Below are 20,153 nucleotides of genomic sequence, written 5' to 3'. Positions count from 1 at the left end.
TGATGAAGTTTCACCCTCTTGCAGATTACAGACGAATGAGGAAGACTAGGATTTTTTCTCTCTCCTCTTTCATATAAAACTTGGACTGCAAATAGAAATTTTTATCTCTGAGCTGAATAAGAGGTGCTCGGTTGGTTGGGATGGAGTTGATGCCAATATCATGCTGTTGAAATACACCATGGTTCCCTCTCTGTGATGCCTGAAATAAGGTGGATTAGCCAGACCTCTTGCCTCATCCTCCAAGCGAGAGGATACACATGAAGTTGACGCCAAGGTTATGCAAAAATCAAACTTCTTACAAAAAGCGCACACAGCAAAACAGTCCACACGGACTAATTTAGATGCTCGCTTTTAGAGTCAAATGAGTAATGTCCAGTGATGCCATGTTAATCTACTGTGGGATTTGGCTTGGAACGACCTTCCGGAGTACCGTACCTAACAGCTTAATTACCTTTTCAAAAGGGAATACCTCTGAGATTTAGCAGCCACTCTGCACGGCAGATATGCTGCTCAGTCAAGAGGAGGTGATATGAGGTTACACTTCACTGAGCTGAGTCGTATTGACCTCCCTACCCTCTGCACACACACTGACACACACATAAACACCTGTCTGACACTTTGCCCTTGGTTTTAGCACCTCTACCTCCAACAGTTCTCTCTCTCCCGACACCGTTTTCCTCTCTTTGTGAGGCAGAACTTACAGATCCCAAAGCTTTTAAATTTGCGAATCATAGCCTACACTGCAAAAAAAGAAAAGTTGGGTGAACTCAAAATTTCAAGGCAACAAACTTCGATAAAATTTTAAGTTGGACAATTAAACTAAATATTTTAAGTTTTGTTTTTGAGTTTGCTCAACTCTGAATTTTACATTGTAATAACTTTTAATCCTTACTTCTGCTAACTTCTGCAATGTGCTGAATTGGCATGATTGTAACGCCGCTATGAAATGTCAGCTAATGTTGCGACCACAATTTTGAGTTAGCATTGATACGCTAATGGCTACTCTTGTAGCTGTAACAAGCAGCGCCGCTAGCATCAGTTAGCCGCTAGCGTCAGTTGGCCGCTAGCGTCAGTTAGCCGCTAGCATCAGTTTAGCGCTAGCTTTCGCTAATGACCAAATTTCACCGATTTCCCGCATTTCACAACAAAGAAATAAGAGTTAGCAGAACTATTGTCCCTTGTTGTGAACCCCAACTTAAACATTTAAGTAACAACAACTCACAAACATGTTTTTGAGCAGACAACTGGCTTCCTTTGTTGTGCTAACTTAAATTATTGCCCTAAATGTCAATAATTTATATTTATATTACGTTTTACCAACTTAAATCACTGTTTTAGGCCAAAAAATACAAGTTGACTTTTTTGCAGTGTATCTTCTTGTTCATTTTTTATTTACTGACTCAGAAAACGCACATCATGCTTTTTTTTTTCACCTTTCCTCCCTCCGTCCACCCTTCGTCATCCGTCATCTTTCTCTTCTCCTGGGACTGGAGGTGATAAAAGTCAACGACAAGGGCAGCGAGAGATAATACAACACCAGTTAGTGACAAATGGGACAGAGGAGATTTGGCGGTTGTCCAAGCTGATCAAAAGCATGTTGAGACAGACAGAGACAAAGAAAGGCGCTATATAATCCGTTCTGCTGAATGGTAAGGATGGTAATCACCCCGGACACAAAGATCCATTTTAAAACACTGAGCTTTAACACAGCTAAATCCTTAACTCCATGGAGTCTGGGGCTATTTTGTCCGTTTCTGAATCCTTTTCATCCTGCCTGTATACACCACTTAAAACATGTTTAAATGCCATGTTGGTATATTTTTTTTCAGCACAACCTCACCTATATGACCTAATAATAACTTATTTTTTATTCTGACTAACTGGATCAACATTTTGAACCAAAAAGAAACAAAGAAAAACCTGTCTGACTGTATTTTATTTGTGTCTTGTGTGTTAAGCGTGATCATTTTGGTCATTTTGTGTATTTTTTAGTCATTTTGTGTCTTTTTGTAGTCATTTTGTGTCTTTTTGTGTCTTGAATTTAGTCATTTTGTGTCTTTTTATAGTCATTTTGTGTCTCTTTTTGTCATTTTGTGTCTTTTTTGTGTCTTTTTTGGTCATTTTGTGTCTTTTTTAGTCCTTTAGTCCATTTTTTTAACTTTCAAATCACTATCATGCTTAATAAAGAATTTTAAATGTTGCAAATGTGAACAAAGGTTGCAAATATAACATATAAGAGGGTTACATCCAGTTCTATCATTTTACACTAAATATATTTGACCTTATCTCCAGTTTTACTTGGTATATCATCATCAAACTGAAACTGGCCTCATGGAGTTTACAGCCAGAACTTTAGAGGTAAATTTACAGTAGGGCTCCACGCTGCTTTGTTTTCTAGTCTGGATGTCATGAGGAAGTCATGCTTTGGTGCTTTTAGAGACTCCAGAGGGTTAAAACATGCATTTTCTTGAAGCTTTGCAACCGTAAAAGCAACCAGCAGAGGCATATGTTGCAATGTCATTTCAAAGGAGACGTGAATTGGAAGGTATGGATATTTAATCACTTTGGGGTGATTCTAAATTCTCCGCTGTATCCTCTGCCAGGAGGTTAAGTCGACTGAGTCCATTGAAGCTTGCAGAATGAGCGCTCTGTCTTTGTTTTATGACTGCTGGAGGTGACAAGGTTTGGCAGTGTGGTGGAGATTTCAGTGGAACTGGGATTTCATGCAGCTGCATTTTTTCTTATCTACAAAGGGATGTCTATATAGTGTCGTGTGATCTCTGTGTAGTAACAGAAAATCTTAATGAAGCTGTTTTGTGGTCTATTAAGGCATCCCCCACCCCATTCTGAGCGCTTTTACCTTGCTACAGTTTGATCAGTATACTGTCAGTTTGCATGGATCCAACACTAATTTACAGTACCCCTCTCCCCTCTCTCTGTTTCTCGTCTGGCTTGCTCTTGCTCTCGCTTTTTTACGCTTTCTCTTGTCTCTTTCAGTGAGATTGGCAGGTCTTTAGGGCTGCAAGGCGCTTAGCTTCCCACGTTCCTTCCTCCTGTCTCCTCCCCCTCAGTCTGACTGGCAGTAATTACATCAGGGCTGGGCTCGGTTTGTCCCAACGACCCCAAAGACCTGACAACCAGAAAGAGACAGAAAAAGAGAGAGAGAAAGCAACAAAAAAAGAAGGGGAACAAGAAAGATACTGCTGCATAAGAAGATATAAAAGTAGCAGCATAAATGCAGGAGTGCAGAAAGAGAGAGAGAGAGAGCGGTAAGGGAGAGAAGGTTACACATCAGTAATTCCTGACAGGCCTTTCTTGTTTTTCATCTCCACCCTCTTTTTCATTCCTCCATCATGGCTGTGTGAACTCTGCATTCACCGCTGCTCACTTGAACAGACTTCTGGGTTGAGAAAAATGCCCCCACGCTCCTCTCAGCTGCAACTAGGAGTTTCCCACAAGCCTCAGCTGTCATACAGCAGCTCTCTGTGGTCTGTTGTGTAATTCTAAAGTGGGAAAAGTCCAGGAAGGCTTGTTTTCCCTTGTTGGTGAAAGTAATGGCAGGTTTTTACTGTTTTATATTGTGTTTTCTTTCATTTCTTTGACAGCATATCGTAGTTATATCTTATTCACCAGGTATGGGAAGAGCCCTTAGGGCCAAAAATCACCTAAAGAAAGCAACACAAAAAGACACAAATGGATGAACACACTGGAAAGACCTTATATGACTTAACATACCACGTTCAATTAAACCCAATCTCTCTTTTTTTAAAATCTCGTCCCCAAGGAGGAGGAAGGAAAGGAAATTAAGAAGTCATTCAGCAGATGAAATGAGGCTTTTCTCAAAGAATGGACTGACATTGTTCTGTTGTTAAAAGACTTTTTGTCATATTTAAAAGTAATGAAATGCAACATTTATTATGCCTTGTTCCACTTTTAGCCCTTTCATTAGTAATTCTTTCTCTGTCTCGATGACTGCGTTTGCACACACACACGAATCAGGGGAATTTAGTGAGAAATCCAGTTGACGTAGGAAATTAGAGAACGCCTCACATGCACTGCCAAGCTTTTACTTGCAGATTGTTAGTATTAGTAATGAGTTCTCCTCCAACATATTTTTCAACCGACAGTGGCATATTCAAGTGCATTAATGTTTAATGATGCTTCAACTTTTTATTCCTTGTTCAGTCGGTTAGACTTGACAGAAGTGCATACATTGATTAAGTCATTATCCGTCCCCTTAAGCCCTATAGGGAATGGTTCTCTTGTTTACTTGGCGGTTAGAAAATCATGTTACTGCAGAAAGCTAATCTGCTACCAGGATGCTTAAGTGTCTTTTTGTCTGTTTCATGCATTCTCTTGACCTTTGGCAGATGTGCAGCCAAATCCTCTTTTTTTCTCTTCCTTTGTCTTTTTTTTTCTTTTTTTAAGTTGTGCATGCTGTTTATCTGTCTCTAGTAGGGTTGTCAAAAGTATCGATACTCAAAAAAGTATCGATACTAAAACGTTGTATCCGGATACGATACTCATTTTCAAAAGTATCGAGTATCTGAAGCTTGTTATCATAGTTGCAGTTTCTTTTTGCACAACTGTTTTTTATTATAGATATTTAACCTGTGGTTCTGTTAATTTTTACATGTTGCATTTTTCTTGCTCATAAAAATATTCCTGTTAAATTTTGGGGTCTTTGTTTTTATCCTGGTGGTATCGAAAATGGTATCGAGTATCAATATTTTCATCGAGTTGAAAATTTTAGTATCGTGACAACCCTAGTCTCTAGCATGACTTTGCACAGAATAAAAGTAATGCTGCCAACACTTGAAGGCAGTAACAGCTAAGTGTTTTGGTCATATTAAAGTCAGTTGCATATTAATTTTAGTAGCATACAGTGGTGGAAAAAGATCCCTTACTTAAGTAAGGTAAAAAGTAGTAAAAAGTACTATTACCACACTGTGAAATTACTCCACTACAAGTAGAAGTCTTGCATTCAAAATTGACTAAAGTAAAAGTACAAAGCCTGTTATTTCAGTGCATACTTTGCCAGCGGGTTCAAGATTTTTGTTTATGAATGAAAATGCCCTAGAATTTAGCATTGACATAGACCTTCCTTGTGATGGTTTATGCATATTCACAAACTAATCCAAAGTATTTATTAGTTTAGGAGTCATATTTGGTATAATTTGGACGAACTTGACTCCAAACATTAGCATGTTATATGTTAAAACATATATTCCACGTCTGGCAGAAATGGCTTTGACACTTCAGGAGATGTCCAAGTTCTCAGTTTAACATAATTTTAATTACAATACGTCAAGAAATGTGCATTTTACAGAGATCCCTGGGTTCAAAACTCACTTCCCTGATTTACATGATTAAGGTGGATCAGTTCATGAGGTCTGACAGCTAAGTGTCGTGGTCATATTAAAGTCAGTTGCATATTCATTTTAGTAGCATACAGTGGTGGAAAAAGATCCCTTACTTAAGTAAAAGAACTATTACCACACTGTGAAATGACTCCACTACAAGTAAAAGTACCGCATTCAAAAATTGACTTAAGTAAAAGTACAAAGCCAAATCCTCTTTTAAATTCACATGATCAATTAATCTGTCTTGGTAAAGGGAGCTATGGCTCCATTTGTCCCCTTTAAAATGAACCCACTTGCCACAGATGACCAACCACATTACAGTAGCAACTTGATATGAACTAAGATGCCCTGTGGCTCTTTCAGAGCTGTCCTCTGACCCAGCATTGACAACTTGTCTGCTGTGCTGTCTCAAAGCTAACACACACACACACAGTGCAGGGAGGAAAGGAGGGGTAGGGGAGATGGAGAGAAGAAAGAATGCAAAATATTCATGATGTAGGATTTAAATAATCAAGGACTAATCTAGCAAGAGAGACACAATTCCAAAAAATCATGCGCTGCCTCTGTGAATATGCACTCAGCATAATTGGAGATCACAGTGGAGTAGCACTGCTGCCCACCACCATCACCAAAACAGCCATCTGTTTGCAACTGTATGAGAGTCGGAACACAAAGCCTTTAATCTGGAGTCAATGCCACCTGTTAAGCTCTTAGAGGATTATCAATTACACTGCAAAAAAAATAAATAGTTGGGTGAACTCAAAATTTTAAGGCAACAAACTTAAATTGGACAATTAAACTAAATATTTTAGGTTTTGCTTTTGGGTTTGCTCAACTCTGAATTCTATTTTTGTCAACTTAACTGTAAGTTGAAACATGATAAGGGTTGATTACCTGTGTGGACTCCAGCTGGAGGCAGCAACAACAGCCACAATGAGACTTCAAGTGCAACTCGGAAAGTTGGCTTTCCGCATTTCACAACAAAGTAATAAGAGTTAGCAGAACTATTGCCTCTTGTTTTGAACCCCAACATAAAGATATAAGTAATAATAACTCACCAACTTGTTGTTTGTTTTTTTTAAACAATATGTTTATTGATTTTCACAGCACACAGTGAAAAACAAACAAACACAAAGAACAATCAAACAAATAAAATTATATATATATATATATATATATAATTAAAATAAAATAAAAAACCCATACTGGGCTATACTACACTACAACTCAGCTCACAGACACAGAGAAAAATACATATCGACAGATGATTCAGAAATTATATAGATACAAAAATAAATGACAGTTAAGCACCCAACATGTTCCAGTCCTTGTGTAAATATGGTTGAAATATTCATACCAATGTATAACATAAAAGGGTCCCATATTCTATGAAAGATTTCATCTTTATCATGCAGCATACACGTCAGATAGTCAAGAGATATATATTCTATTATAACATTATGCCATTGTGTTCTAGAGGGAGCTTTATCTGTTATCCAGTTTAAGAGAATACATTTTCTACCAACTTGTTTTTGAGCATACAACTGTCTTGCTTTGTTGTGCTAACTTACATTATTGCACTAAACATCAATAATTTATATTTAAGTTTTACCAACTTAAATCACTGTTTCAGGCCAAAAAATACAAGTTGGCTTTTTTGCAGTGTATTTATTTATTTCATTTTTTTTAGGTGTTCTTTTGCTAAGTTCATAGACACTGTGAATGCATACAAAGAAACAAAGTGAGTGCTTATCATTCTTTTCCCTCTGTTTGTCTCTTTCTGTTTTCTTTCTCCTCCTCTTCTTCTTTCTTTCTCTCCTTTCAGCGGCGTCCAGCTTCAGTTTTTGCCGTGCCTCCCTGGAGCACACGGTGTCTGCTGAGGAGCTGAGCTACCAGCTGCCGCGTCGCGCCGGAGGCAGCAACCTGACCTGGCACGACGGCCGCGGCCAGAGGACAGCACACACAAGAACCGTCAAACTGCTGCAGCAGCCTGGCACAGAGGGCATCCAGGTATAAAGACTTTCCACACAAATGGATTAGAAGCGAGTGTGGAAGAGCGTTTTCTCTGCATGTGAATGACTTTTTAAATGTGGTGGAATTGAGCAGGTTGGACCATAACGAACATGGAAAGAGAAAGAAAGCCTTTGAGGCCTGAGCCGTATTTGGTTTCACCAGTGGAGCAATCTGCTATGAAGTGGTTGCGCATAATCTGTCACTGAATTGGGATTTTTCAAAAGGAATAAATTCCAGCCACCAGGCAGTCACAGCAGCTTAGGAAAATAAAACGTGCCTTTTGCCACAATTTAAAATCCAAAAAAGAATATTTCAAGAGTTTCCACTTCAATCACATTTCACATTGGCATAGTTCAGCCAATTCCGCCAAAGGCTATTGTTTTCAGTGATTAATTGCTGTTATTTTAGTGCATACTTTGCCAGCGGATTCAAGATCTTTGTTTATGATTGAAAATGCCCTAGAATTTAGCCTTGACAAACACCTTCCTTACGATGGTTTATGCATATTAACTGACTAATCCAAAGTAAGCATCAGTTTAGGAGCCATATTTGGTATTATTTGGACAAACTTGACTCCTAACATTAGTGAAGTTATAAAGTTATATGTTAAAGGTGGGAGAAGGTCTGTCAGAAATGGCTTTGACACTGTTCTGTCATACACAGTTGATTGTTAACGTCACTTCTCCTCACGACTTTCAACTTTAAACAGTCTCCTTTCTCATTTGTCTGTGTCTGTTATCAGCGTCAGCAATATCCACATCAATTTCAATTATTTAATTTCTGCATATTGAGAAAAAGACCTTTGACAGGCAGCTGTGTGGGCATCAGTCGGAACTCTGCTGTGTCAGGGGCGAAATAATGAAAAAAGGCACCAACCGCATGCGGTGAGAGTTTTCTAGCATGTATTAGCCTGTATGGCAATGCATCGCATCTTATTAATTTCAAGGCCACTGTAGAGGGCACTTCATCACATTTTCCACACTGGAAGGGCACCCTGGGGGCACTTTATCATGTTTCATCAACCATGGGGACAACCAAGAGGGCATTTTTGCAGCCTTTCTTTTTTTGTTTTGTTTAACCAAGGAGTAGGCATTATAAATATGGTGACAATCTTTGTCTCATTATGTAAAGTTGTTGTACAGTATAATATTACAGTGTAGGGCTGCACATGTAATCAAATTTTAATCGTGATCACGATTTTGACCGCCACGATTAAATTAACCTGATCATCAGCGATATTTCCATTTTAAAATTTCTACACCAGTAGTCCACCAACCAGGGGGCAGGGCTGTTTTTCTCCCCTGAAAAAAGCCTGGTTGCTGATTGGATAGAACACTAAGCAGGATGTGACGTAGTATTCGACGTCACAACAGCCATTTGTAAAAGCCAGCAAAGTAGTCTTGCCAAATTAGCTACTTTGTTGCTATATTTAGCGACTTTTCGGACCCACTTAGTGACTATTTTACAAAAAACGACTGCAACTTTTTCTGGTGTTATCTGGAGAATTTTGGAGACTCATTCTTACGCTTCTTAATGAGCTGCGGGGGCTGGCGGCTCCTTAAGAAGAGTAAGAACAAGTCGAGGTGGCACAGTCCTCCTGCAGCAGTCTCCCCCAGCTGGAGAGCCGGAGGGGATGTTAACCCCTTAGCGTCCAGTCTGCAAATTGCTAACAGGCTAACAGTTAGCTCTGTAGCTAGCTCTGTAGCTCTATAATCGTGATTAATAATCATGATTACAATATTGATCAAAATAATCGTGATTATAATTTTGGCCATAATCGTGCAGCTCTATTATAGTGTATGAATTTGTGTTGAATTACATCACAGTGGTGGATGAAATATTTTAATAAGGCAGTTTAATTTTTTTTAAAGGAGCTTAGTTAAGAAAACATTACTTCCCTTGAGGAGAGCTTGGCTGTATCTTGTGTGAATTAACTGGTAGCTCATCAAAGCTATTCATTTTCAAAGCACTGTCTCTGGAACTATATGAGAGAAGAAGTGGTGTAATGAAGCCGCCCTGACTTGTCTGGGTATACAGTCATATACAGTCACACACTGTGGCAGATAATCTGTTAGCATCAGAGGAACAAGAGCGAGCATTAGTGCATCAGCATCAGTGCTGCATCTCTAGCTACCAAATCTCAGAGGTACCGGGAAGTTTAATGGTTTTATCTTGTACATGATGTCTGCTGGTCTCACCTGAGCCGCTGGTGGATCCCACCAGGGAGAAACTGGTTATGTAATGGAGGAGAGCTACAAGAGTGGTTACATTACTTGTGATGTAACTGTGCTTGCACAAGGGAGCACACACTGCATAGAAAATAGACTCAAAAATAGTCAATTAATAGCCTTCTTTATGTCCCATGTGTCTAAAAAATGTAATTTATTCCACAGATGGGTGTTTCCCCCCAAAGCACAGCAACAGCTTTAACAAAACTGACTGGTATAAACACCAGATATGAAAGCCATTGCAGTGCTGAATGGCCTGCTTGGTGGCTTCGTGTCTCAGCAGTATAATGTAAGCACAGCAGCCAGAGCATCGTTTACTTCCACACATCGCTCTTGTGCAAAATGGAATCCCATCTGTGCAGCACCAGAGAGAGGCAAAACAAAGAGGGAAAAAAAATCTATTTTAAGACATTCTGCCTGTGTTTGACCTAAAACAGCATATGACACAACAGCCGCCTTCCTGGCTCCGACTCCTCACATGAAAGAGAGCGCAGAGCCCAGTGGAGGTCATTTGTTTAGTCTCCCCATTGCCTTTAAGAAAGTTTGCCACAGTGAGGCTGTAAGATGTACATATGCACTGCAAGATTGTTCAATAATTCATAAAAGAGTGCCCCCTCAGCTATAACAGCTATAAAAGGCTTAATAAAAGACGAGTGGGAAGCTGTTTCCATGTGATTACACAGAGAAGGGATAATTAAACCTCCTCTATACCATGAGAAGTAAGGCTTATCGTTTCCTTGTGGCAACAAGCCTCTCTATGCATTATTCAACAAGATGGAAAGCAGTCCAGCTCTCTGATGTCTCCGTGTGTCTCTTGCATTCACAAAAAAAATTCTGTGTCCGTATGTGCACCTCTATCTTCAAGAATCTTTGTTCATGGGTCTGCATGTGGATCTGTGCATTTGTGTGTGTGTGTGTGTGTGCGGGTGGTGTGAATTGGCGTCTGCGCGTCCAGTTCTCTCAGGAGTGATGATGAGATTATTCTCCATTACACTGGTTGTGCACACATCAGCTGTAATGAGGGAGCCAGTTAAGTGAAACACAACTCGGCTTCTGTATATATGGTGGGACCAAGGGAATCTTCCTTATCTGTTTAACAGAGCTAATAAAACACATTATGCACTCCTATGCAAACTCCTGTGCAGACACACACACACACACACACATACACACACACACGTTCCTCCACGCCAGACAGTCTGGAGAGAGATGTCTGTCATCACTAAAGATGCACCAAGCTGGGTTTTTTGTTTTGTTTTTTAGGGGTTTTTTTTGTATTACTGATCAAGTGTAGGGATCCAAAAATATAAATGTTCAGATGCACCTATTCCCCAAGACAGGGATGGGCAACTGGAGGCCTGGGGGCCACATGTGGCCCACACCCTCACTTGAAGTGGCCCTCAGTACAACTTCATGCATTTGAGCATGAAATCTTAAAAGTGCAGTGTAAAAATGCACAAAATTACTTCTTGCAATTAATGTTGGTCTGCTGTTCTTGCACTGAAAAAATAAATAAATCACAGTAAGTCGTTATTTTGTATTTGCTTCAAACCTTTTGTGTTCCTATTTATACTGTTTTCCATGCATTTGAACATGAAATATGTTAAGTTACTGCACTGTAAAAATATTTAAAATTGCAGTTTCATCATATCTGGTTAAGTGCACTGTCCTATATGTGGCCCTGTGGTAGTGTCCATGAAAAATTGTGGCCCCCTGCAGCATTTAAGTTGCCCATCCCTGCCCCAAGACATGCCAAAATATATTTTTTGCACAGTATAAGCACAGCATTTATTACTTTACTTGAAACAAAAAAGAAACTGGAAAGGTATTCAGAAATTGCAGACTTGTCAAGATGATGTTAATGAAAGTGAAAAATAATTATGGTATCCACCCCTTGATCTGAATCCACTCTAAAATATAATGGGCTCTTTCTCAGCCAATGCTACGCCCTTCCAACAAGTTTCATGAAAATTGGGGCGGTAGTTTTACTGTAATCCTATTGATAAACGGATCAACAAATAAATAAAAACAAACCAAACTAGAAACATCACCTCCCTGACAGCAGTAACAATACCAATAAGGTGGAATAATTATTTTTCATTTCCATACGGTAGTCAATTTTTCAGTCATTTTCTGGAAATTAAAGAATAAAGCTTCTTGCTGGACTAAAATGTGTCGAAAATGACACTTAAAACAAGGTAATTTATGCTGTAAACAGGTGAAATAATGTCACCCCACACCTGCAGCCACTTACTCAATGCAGCTTAAATGGTTTGTTAAAATAGAATTCATATACTCATTTGTGTTGTTACATTGCTACAGGTGCACCTGTATGCAGACCCGTCCACTAATAGGATTTTTTCCAAATAATGACTCATTGTGTACTTGGGGCACCGTCTGTGGCATCCTTGAATTGGCTGTTGTTTGGACAGCCAGATGGGGTGAGGGGGGGATGTGGGTGCCTCATTTTGCTGCGTGACACACAGCTTGTGGGTGAACCTTTAGATGAGACTGGGGAATAGGTGGAATAACAGAGACACAATTTATGAAGAAAACAGAAGCCACTGTGCCTTATTTCCCTTTATCAAAACCAAGCCTGTTACAGGAAGTGAGGCCCTTACTCTCTGTTTCGCCATGCTGGGTCTGTGAATGAAAAAAGACCCGTCTGTGATTATTTTTCCCTCCTCATTACAGAACACAGTGGCTGTCATTCTCACACGAATACAAAGCAGTGAACTAAGAGAGAGAAAACTTATAACAAATACTCCACACAAAGCCTTCTAACTTTGACGAATCCTGGTAAGGACGTGAATGAGATCCACAATAGAGTTTTAGGTTGGTAGTCTCCAGTTGAGCTCATTATTTTAGCCACCAACTGGATTCGTATATCGAATAAATGCATTAGATACTGTTGTTAAGATTGTCCTGCTAAATTCTTACTGAAAAAAGCCATTGAATTTATGTCAAACTCCACTATGTGCACTGCTTCGGGGACATCGTCGAAAGGTGCTCTGTATCCCTGTGTGTCATATATTTTTTTCATATCTACCAACATGTGTAATATCCTTAATATATATATATATATATATATGAAAAAACAATATGATGGATATTGTCATTGCATGAACAAATACTCAGTAACAGGTTGCGCTAGACATATATTATATTATATGTTGTATGCTATATTGATCTGCATTTTTTTATCTTTTCATCTGTAGACAATGTTCGTTCAAAAAGTTAGTTCAAAGCACTGCAATGTCGAAGTACAGCCCCACAGAGCCAAGAGCACTTTTTATAGCCGTGTTTCCTTCAGGGGGAAGAGTGGCCACCGAGTCTCAGGCCACGCCCTCTCAAAAGTCCGCTCACTCTGCATGTCTCCACTACAAAAAGCCCCCCAGAAGAATTTCCAAGACTCCGGAGATAACGCATGGTGACGATTTAACCCTCTATGGTACGCATTATGATGCCAGTTAGGAAAAAAATGTTTGGAGTGTTTTTTGTCTTAAAATAGACTAAATAAACATAACCTGAAGAAATTTTATAATTCTTTTTTATTTTGTTGAAGTTTTTGGAGATTTTTGCCCATAGGCAACACTGTACCATAACAGTGCACAAGTGAAAAATAACGTTTTTAAAATTTAATTTTAACATCATTTATTTAATAAGCATGTGTAAAAGATTCAGTAGCTTCAACAGGGTACAATACATAACATTATAAAAGGAACTTTTTTAACCGGTTTCTTGTCCGAATGTTGCCTGGAAGCAACATTGTACCATTGAACCAACCCATTGAAATTAATGTCTTAAACAGTCTAAGTGTATGAAATTGTCAAAAATGAAGGTTTACTCACTTATCAGTAGGAATTTTTTTTTTTCCCAGATGGAAAAGGGCCAGGAAATTACGTTTTGAGTGTTTTTGTGGCGCAAAATGGCAAAGCTGTTTGCTTTGGAAACGTCTGCAAAAAAGTATGCTTTAATTTGTCATGTGACAAATTAAAGCATTGCTATTGGTTCCCTATACTCTTCCCTCTTTTTTTAAAGTATCGCATCACTCAAAAAGATGCATTGTAGAAATTTTACAGGCTAAAAATGGGTATGTTGCCTGAGGGCAACACCGTACCATAGAGGGTTAAACACGGGAGACGCAACTGTGGCTGCCGTCGCTAACTGTGCACAAAGTCAGCAGCTGATCATAAACAAAGCAGCATGGCTAATTATGCACAGCTTCTCCACTGATCATAAACATAGTGAACATGAATTAACCGGCATCGCTAACTGTGCACAGTGTCCGGTGCTTGTTGTAAACAAACAGAGATCGCTCAGTGAACCCTCTCTCTGTGACTGCAGCTGGGAGAGACTGCTGCAGGAGGACTCCTTCTTACTCTTCTTAACAAGCCGCCAGCCCCCCACAGCTTTTTAAGAAGAGCCGAAAAGTAGACAGCGGTCAGCACAACCCCAGCTTTGAAAATTTCAGGAAAAAATCCCAACAATCATTTGAAAACAACTTGGGTTTTACTGCCACATTTTTTCATGAAATTGGTTGTCATCTGTCAGAGGGAAAGGTGGAATAAACATGATGTTTTATTGAGGAGGTAGCAGGCTTTGAAAACAGGAGCTGTGGTTTGCAGACATCACCTGTCTCTTCTTTATTTGCCTAAACTTTACCAAACTATAACTACTCTCACTTAAAAAGTCTGTGTAACTTTCATACGTTACTTGCTTGTTGTCATCTAGTGGGACTATATTGAAGCATTACCTTGGTGGCTGATAACTGCGTCGGTGTATTGATGATGCAGCAGAGAACAGCGGTTTGAAAGACACAGAGAGGAAAATAAGAGCTGCTGGGCTGTGAGGCAGAAATGCTTTAGCCTGTATTGTCCTTGTCCTGCCACTCAGTGATGTGTTGCTCTGTCCGAGACACATGTTTGACTCATGCTAAATAGAGAGCTTTGTGAAAATCCCATCTGGCCCTTTGTCCTCCCACTGAGAGGCCGCTAACATTCGCATGAGTGCAAGACATTTACAAAACTGCAAGTCCCGAGGACAACCAAAGGCAGAGCTGTGCGAAGCTAACGGAGGCTGACAGTACACACACACACACACACGCTCTTGCACAAGTACACACATAAACATTTTGAGAATCACAGTGACACACTCAGCCACACATATGCACAAGGCTAGACTGAGCAGTGGGAGACACAGGGGTGCTAAATGATGCAACAGAAACTGCCAGGGACAAGGGGGAGGATTCAGTGTTACTGAGAGGACAGGAGAATTAAATGAGGAGTGGGGGGGAGAGGTGAGAGGGAGATATGAAGAATCATGTGTCAAGATCTGTCGGGGTCTTTGGGATTGGAGAGACGGATGGAAGATCTGATTCTATAATGACGGCAGAGAGAGAAAGATGGGTCCGGTAGATGGGGAGATGGAAAGAGAGAGTTGTTGAGTTAGACAGCAGAGCACACAGAGAAGATAGAGCAGGAGCGTTTAGTAACCTGTGGAGAAATGAAGGGACAGCTAGAAAAGATGCAGAGCAGAGAAGGAGAAGCAGGTGTGAGCTGCAGTACAGATGATGTAATGTAGATTCACTCACTCAAACACACACACACACACACACACACACACACACGTTCTTGTACTTCTATCTTTGTGAAGGCCCTCATTGTAATAGTGAAATCCCTAGATGAAAAACTGATGAAAAATCCAAAAGCTGGATTTTTCATCAGTTTTTAATTGGGTTAAGTTTTAATTGGGTCAGTTTTGTTTTCAAATTCAGTTAGTTTTAATTACTTTTTAGAGTGAGTTTGCTAGTTTTAGTTTAGTATTTATTTATTTTAAATGCTCTAGTTTAGTTTTTATTAGTTTTAGTGTTTTTTGTAATGGGGTATTTGTTGGGTGGGAGATTAAAAGAGATCACAGTAAATTTGCCTTTATTTCCTTTGTCTGACCCATCTTCATTATGTATGAAAAAAGTTGACAAAGATGAAAACGAAGGACATTCTCATTAAAATATTAGTTAGTTTTAGTTTTGTCACCACAAAATACAGTTTCAGTTTTAAAACTCTCATTTTTATTTTTATTTCAGTTAACAAAATGTTTTTTCAATACTAGTTTTCGTTATTTCCTTTCGTTTTCGTTAACTATAATAACCATGTTCCCGAGCCCCTTACCCTAACCCTAATACATGGTTACCTTTACATGAACCTAATGTCCTCACTCTGTTGGTTAAAAACGTGTCCCGGTCCTCACTATGTAGGAAGTACAAGAACACACACACACACACACACACACACACTCTGCTAATTGGTGTAGCATCATTGATCAATCTCAGTCAGGCTGTGGATGTGCCGAGACAGAGGCAGTCATCGGAAGAGAGGCGTTATCGGTCACAAAGAGTGAGTTTTAAGGATTCCCCACGCTCCCCTGACTTTCAGCTAATCCCTGACTCAGTTACACTGAGAGAAAGGGCATGCACATGCAATCACAAACACACACACAGAAACAGCAGCACTTAAATAGGCAAAAAGTAGCACTGTGTGCAGAAGTCAAGGCAGCAGAAAGATCGAAGGGAGGAAACGAGAGAGGGGGAGGACAGGGAGGGAGGAGGGAGGGTGTCAGCCAGGCAGAGGATAAAATTTATGAGGAGCAAGTAGAGGGGGGGATAAGAGACATGATAGAACAAAGTAAGCAGGGAAGGACAAATAAGCTGTTCGAGGATACAAACAGAATGATCAATAGAGAAGTGCAGAGAAGAAAGTCAGAGTATTTGGACTAGGAAGGGAGAAAAAATCTGAGGAAACAGGAAGACAGGGAATAACACAGAGACAGATGTTCTTATTCATCATTCTTGAATATATGCATATGTGACCTAAAAATAGAACATTAGTTCATTATAATTTATTATAATGTATTGGGTATCTTTGCGTTCATTCCATGACAATGAAGTCATCGTATAAATCAAAGTAAGAGGTCAATTTGGTTCAATTAAAGAGTTCTATGAAGGTTGATATGATATGAAGCTACAGCCAGCAGCCAATTAGCTTTTAGCTTAGCATAAAGAGAAGGAAACAGCTAGCCTGGTTGTGACCACAAGGTACAAAACATTCCTCTTATCATAACCTCGGAAGCTCACTAATTAACATGTAATATCTTGTTTGTTTAATCTGTGCCAAACAAAAATGTAAAAATGACAATTTGTGTTTTTATTGGGGGTTAGGACTATTTATGGGTCAGTCTGATGTTGTTTTTTGTACAAAAACAAAACTCTTATCTTTATTTTCTAACCTTATCTCTACCAATATAAATTAGTTATATAGAGTGAAAAATGCCTGCAGTTCTTGGCAATATTGTCTGTTGTCTCGTTGGCATGCAGCTGCAAAATCTGTTCTTCTCCCATGTCGTCATTTGACATGACAGTGATGTTGTGGGTGTTAGGAAGCAACTACAGAGTGCTCGTTGGGTCAATGCTGCTCAAAAACTTTGTTGTTGTGAAAAATTTTGGCTTTTTACACATTTCTTTTACAGTGTTCTGGCTGACTCAGATATCTAACCGTGTTCACCCTTAGAGAGGCCGAGGCACGGCTGCAGCATGGAGCATCCAGTCAGAAAGGACCCTCCAAAACCTGAGCTGCTGAGAGCAAACACCAACTGGGTGTGCCTTTGCTTAAACCACCCTCTAATGCCAACAGAGACTGAATCATTCTGCTGCAATGAGTGTCAGTGTGGGCAGTTTTTGTTGGATGTTGCAGATGACAACCTCAAGAGCCTGTGTTTGCATTATTGTGCATTAAAGGCTGCACATTTTCACTTTAGAAAGGCTGGTACACTGCAAAAAACATGAAGCTTACCAAGTTTCCTTCTTATATCTAGCAATAGTATCTTAATTATATTGTTTTGAGTATAATTTACCTACTGATCATAGCTTTATGTGGTTATTTAATTATTAGTATTATTATTATGTGGTTATTTAATTATCTTATTGTATAAGACTTGTTTTTAGGGTTGACACTTTGAGCTTTTTCATGCTTTTCAAGCTATTCAACTGTTGAATATGGTGAGTTTTTACCTAAAATATTGGCCCCAATTGAGAGTTTTAGTTGCATATAGGGTGAAAGCTATTTCAAAAGCATTTTCTACCAAAACATGTTCGTTTCAAGTATTGCTGGCTTATTTTAACGTTACTAGTCGGGCTATTCAAGTCATAATTGCTCAAAATAAGTATATTTGGATTTATTTCAAGCTATCATTGTTTTTTTCCAGTGCCTAGATATTTTTTTTTACTTATTTAAAGAAAAAATGTACTTACTGCACTGGCAGATAATTTTAGCATGTATTTGCTTAATCCTAGTTATTTTTTTATTTATTTTTGTCAGTTGGTTTTTACACTGTAGGCAGATTTTTTCAAACTTTCTGATAATGCAGGTTAGCTGCTGCTTTATGCAAAGCTAAGCTAACTGGCTGTTACTTGATATGCATTTGTACTGTACAGACGTACAGAGTGGTACACTGTAAAAAAATGTCTGTAGATTTTGACAGTAAAAGACCGTAAAATGATAAATGGGTTAATTCAGTTTCAGTAACAATGAAACACTGTAAATGTATAAAACAGTATTTTTTACATTTTCTTTTTGAAAAAAATATTACTCCACTGTAAAATACTATGGAACCTTGTTTGTAACAAGCCATCACTGTAATTTTTGCATTTATTTTTTGTAAAAATACTTTTTCTCACTGTTAAATGTACTAAACATCATATCTCTAACATAAATATACTGTAATATTTAATGGTAAAATATTTTATTTATGTGGCATTTATAAACTATTTTCTTGTCAATTATATGGCAGAACAGCGTTTCTTTTGATGGAAAAAGTTTTAGTTTTTTTTACGGTAAAATATGGAATAGAATGGCAATCTTAAATGTGAAATCATACAGTGTCAATATCATTTTACCATAATATTAGAAAAAGTTGCACTGTATTTATTACGGTAAACTTCTGGCAACCACAGTTGCTGGTTTTTTTACCGTAAAAACAACAGTTTTTTTTACAGTGTATAACTCTTCTCCCAGCAAGCTAGTGAATAAATAGATTTTGCAAAACATTTATATCAAATAGGCTTTAAACTGATAAATGAACGATTTCTGTTTCAGTTATTTTGGTGCTGACTTCAACATATCACTCTATATATTTTACCCTCCCCCTCTTTCTCTCCTCCCTCTCCTCCTCCACCTCTCATTAGACTTCCGCTCCATATACAGCTCCACTTTGCCTATGCACCCCCTCCGCTGCTGTACGTAATGAATGAGGGAGCTCCTCCCGCTGGACAGAAGTAGGTCTCGGGAGGAGTGGGGGAGGTAGTAAAGGGTGAACAGGGACGGCAGAGAACTGGCCAGAGGAGATACAGACTGATGGATGGCCAAAGAACGGCGAAAGAAAAGCGAGGGAGGAAGAAGAGAGAAGGAGGGATGATGGGGAGCGATCATTCCATTTCCCTTCTGTCTGGCTTCTGTATGATGAAGGCCATTACTCACGCAAAGAATGCCCACCGCCCTGCGCACTGTCTGCTCTTTCTTTTTGTCGTTTTATTGTTCACCCTCTCTTATCTGCCTGTCATCTGTCTTTTTCTTCTATGTAGTTTTTTCCTGACATTTACTTGGTATCGTTAAAGAGTGTCAATAAAAGTGAGTCATGATGAATTTCATAATTAATCAATACAACTTCTACACAAATAATGGCATCTGTTTTCCAGGTTTTTTATGGGTACTAAGTGATTTAACAAAAGAAAAGCAGGGCTTAGTTTTAGGGTTGAAAAGATTTGGAAAAGTCACAACTTCAGTGCAAAAGTAAAAAACAATTCACAGTTTGCATTATTCACTTTAGTTCTTTGGCTTTTGAGTTTGGATACAAAAATCCCAATAAATCTCTGACAAATTACCAGAGAAATGGCTTGAATTGAAGCAGCTGAGTAAAGAAACAAGAGTACAGATTAATACATTAAGGAAAGATACACAAAGTCTAAGCAATAAAAACCCAAAGACCTGATAATTATAGTAACAATGTGTTCTAATAAGTGACTCTTCGTATCGTCACCCTGTTAAAATAATCGCCTAACTCATTTTTTCAAGTTATGTAGGAAACACAAAAAACTTCACAAAAAGTGTAACATATGACATTTATTGATCATTTCACTCAAAAAGGATGTAACAAAGGATGGCTATTGGCATAGTAATAACACTGTGTGTAAATTATGTAACTTAAGAGAAATAAATGACTTAGGCAATTTTTTGAGCATGCCTTTGTGACTTAAGCAAGATATGGTAACACTTTATTTTGAAGGTGTCTACATAAGAGTCACACAAGCCTGTCTGAAACATGACATGACAAGTATCATGAGCATTAATGTTGCTTCAAAGTGTCGTTAATGTTCATGACACATCCCATGTCATGTTTATGACACGCTCATGTCACTCTTATGTAGACACCCTAGAGTAAAGTGTTACCAATATTAGTGTCAACAATAAAACACTGATAAACTAAACTGATAACTAAA

General features: G+C 38.8%; 1 protein-coding gene across 1 annotated transcript in view; it reads left to right on the top strand.

Moving 5' to 3' along the window:
- Positions 1-20,153, top strand: part of samd10b (sterile alpha motif domain containing 10b) — a 76,390-nt gene that overhangs the window by 26,675 nt on the left and 29,562 nt on the right. The window contains exon 2 of the mRNA XM_059334204.1: positions 7,189-7,373. Within this exon, the coding sequence (XP_059190187.1) occupies positions 7,189-7,373 (185 nt within the window). The remainder of the gene's footprint in view (positions 1-7,188; positions 7,374-20,153) is intronic.

This window comes from Centropristis striata, chromosome 5, assembly GCF_030273125.1.
Source record: "Centropristis striata isolate RG_2023a ecotype Rhode Island chromosome 5, C.striata_1.0, whole genome shotgun sequence".
Classification (NCBI taxonomy): domain Eukaryota; kingdom Metazoa; phylum Chordata; class Actinopteri; order Perciformes; family Serranidae; genus Centropristis; species Centropristis striata.
The sequence above is the reverse complement of the archived record's forward strand: the minus strand, read 5'-3'. Positions and strand labels throughout refer to the sequence as shown.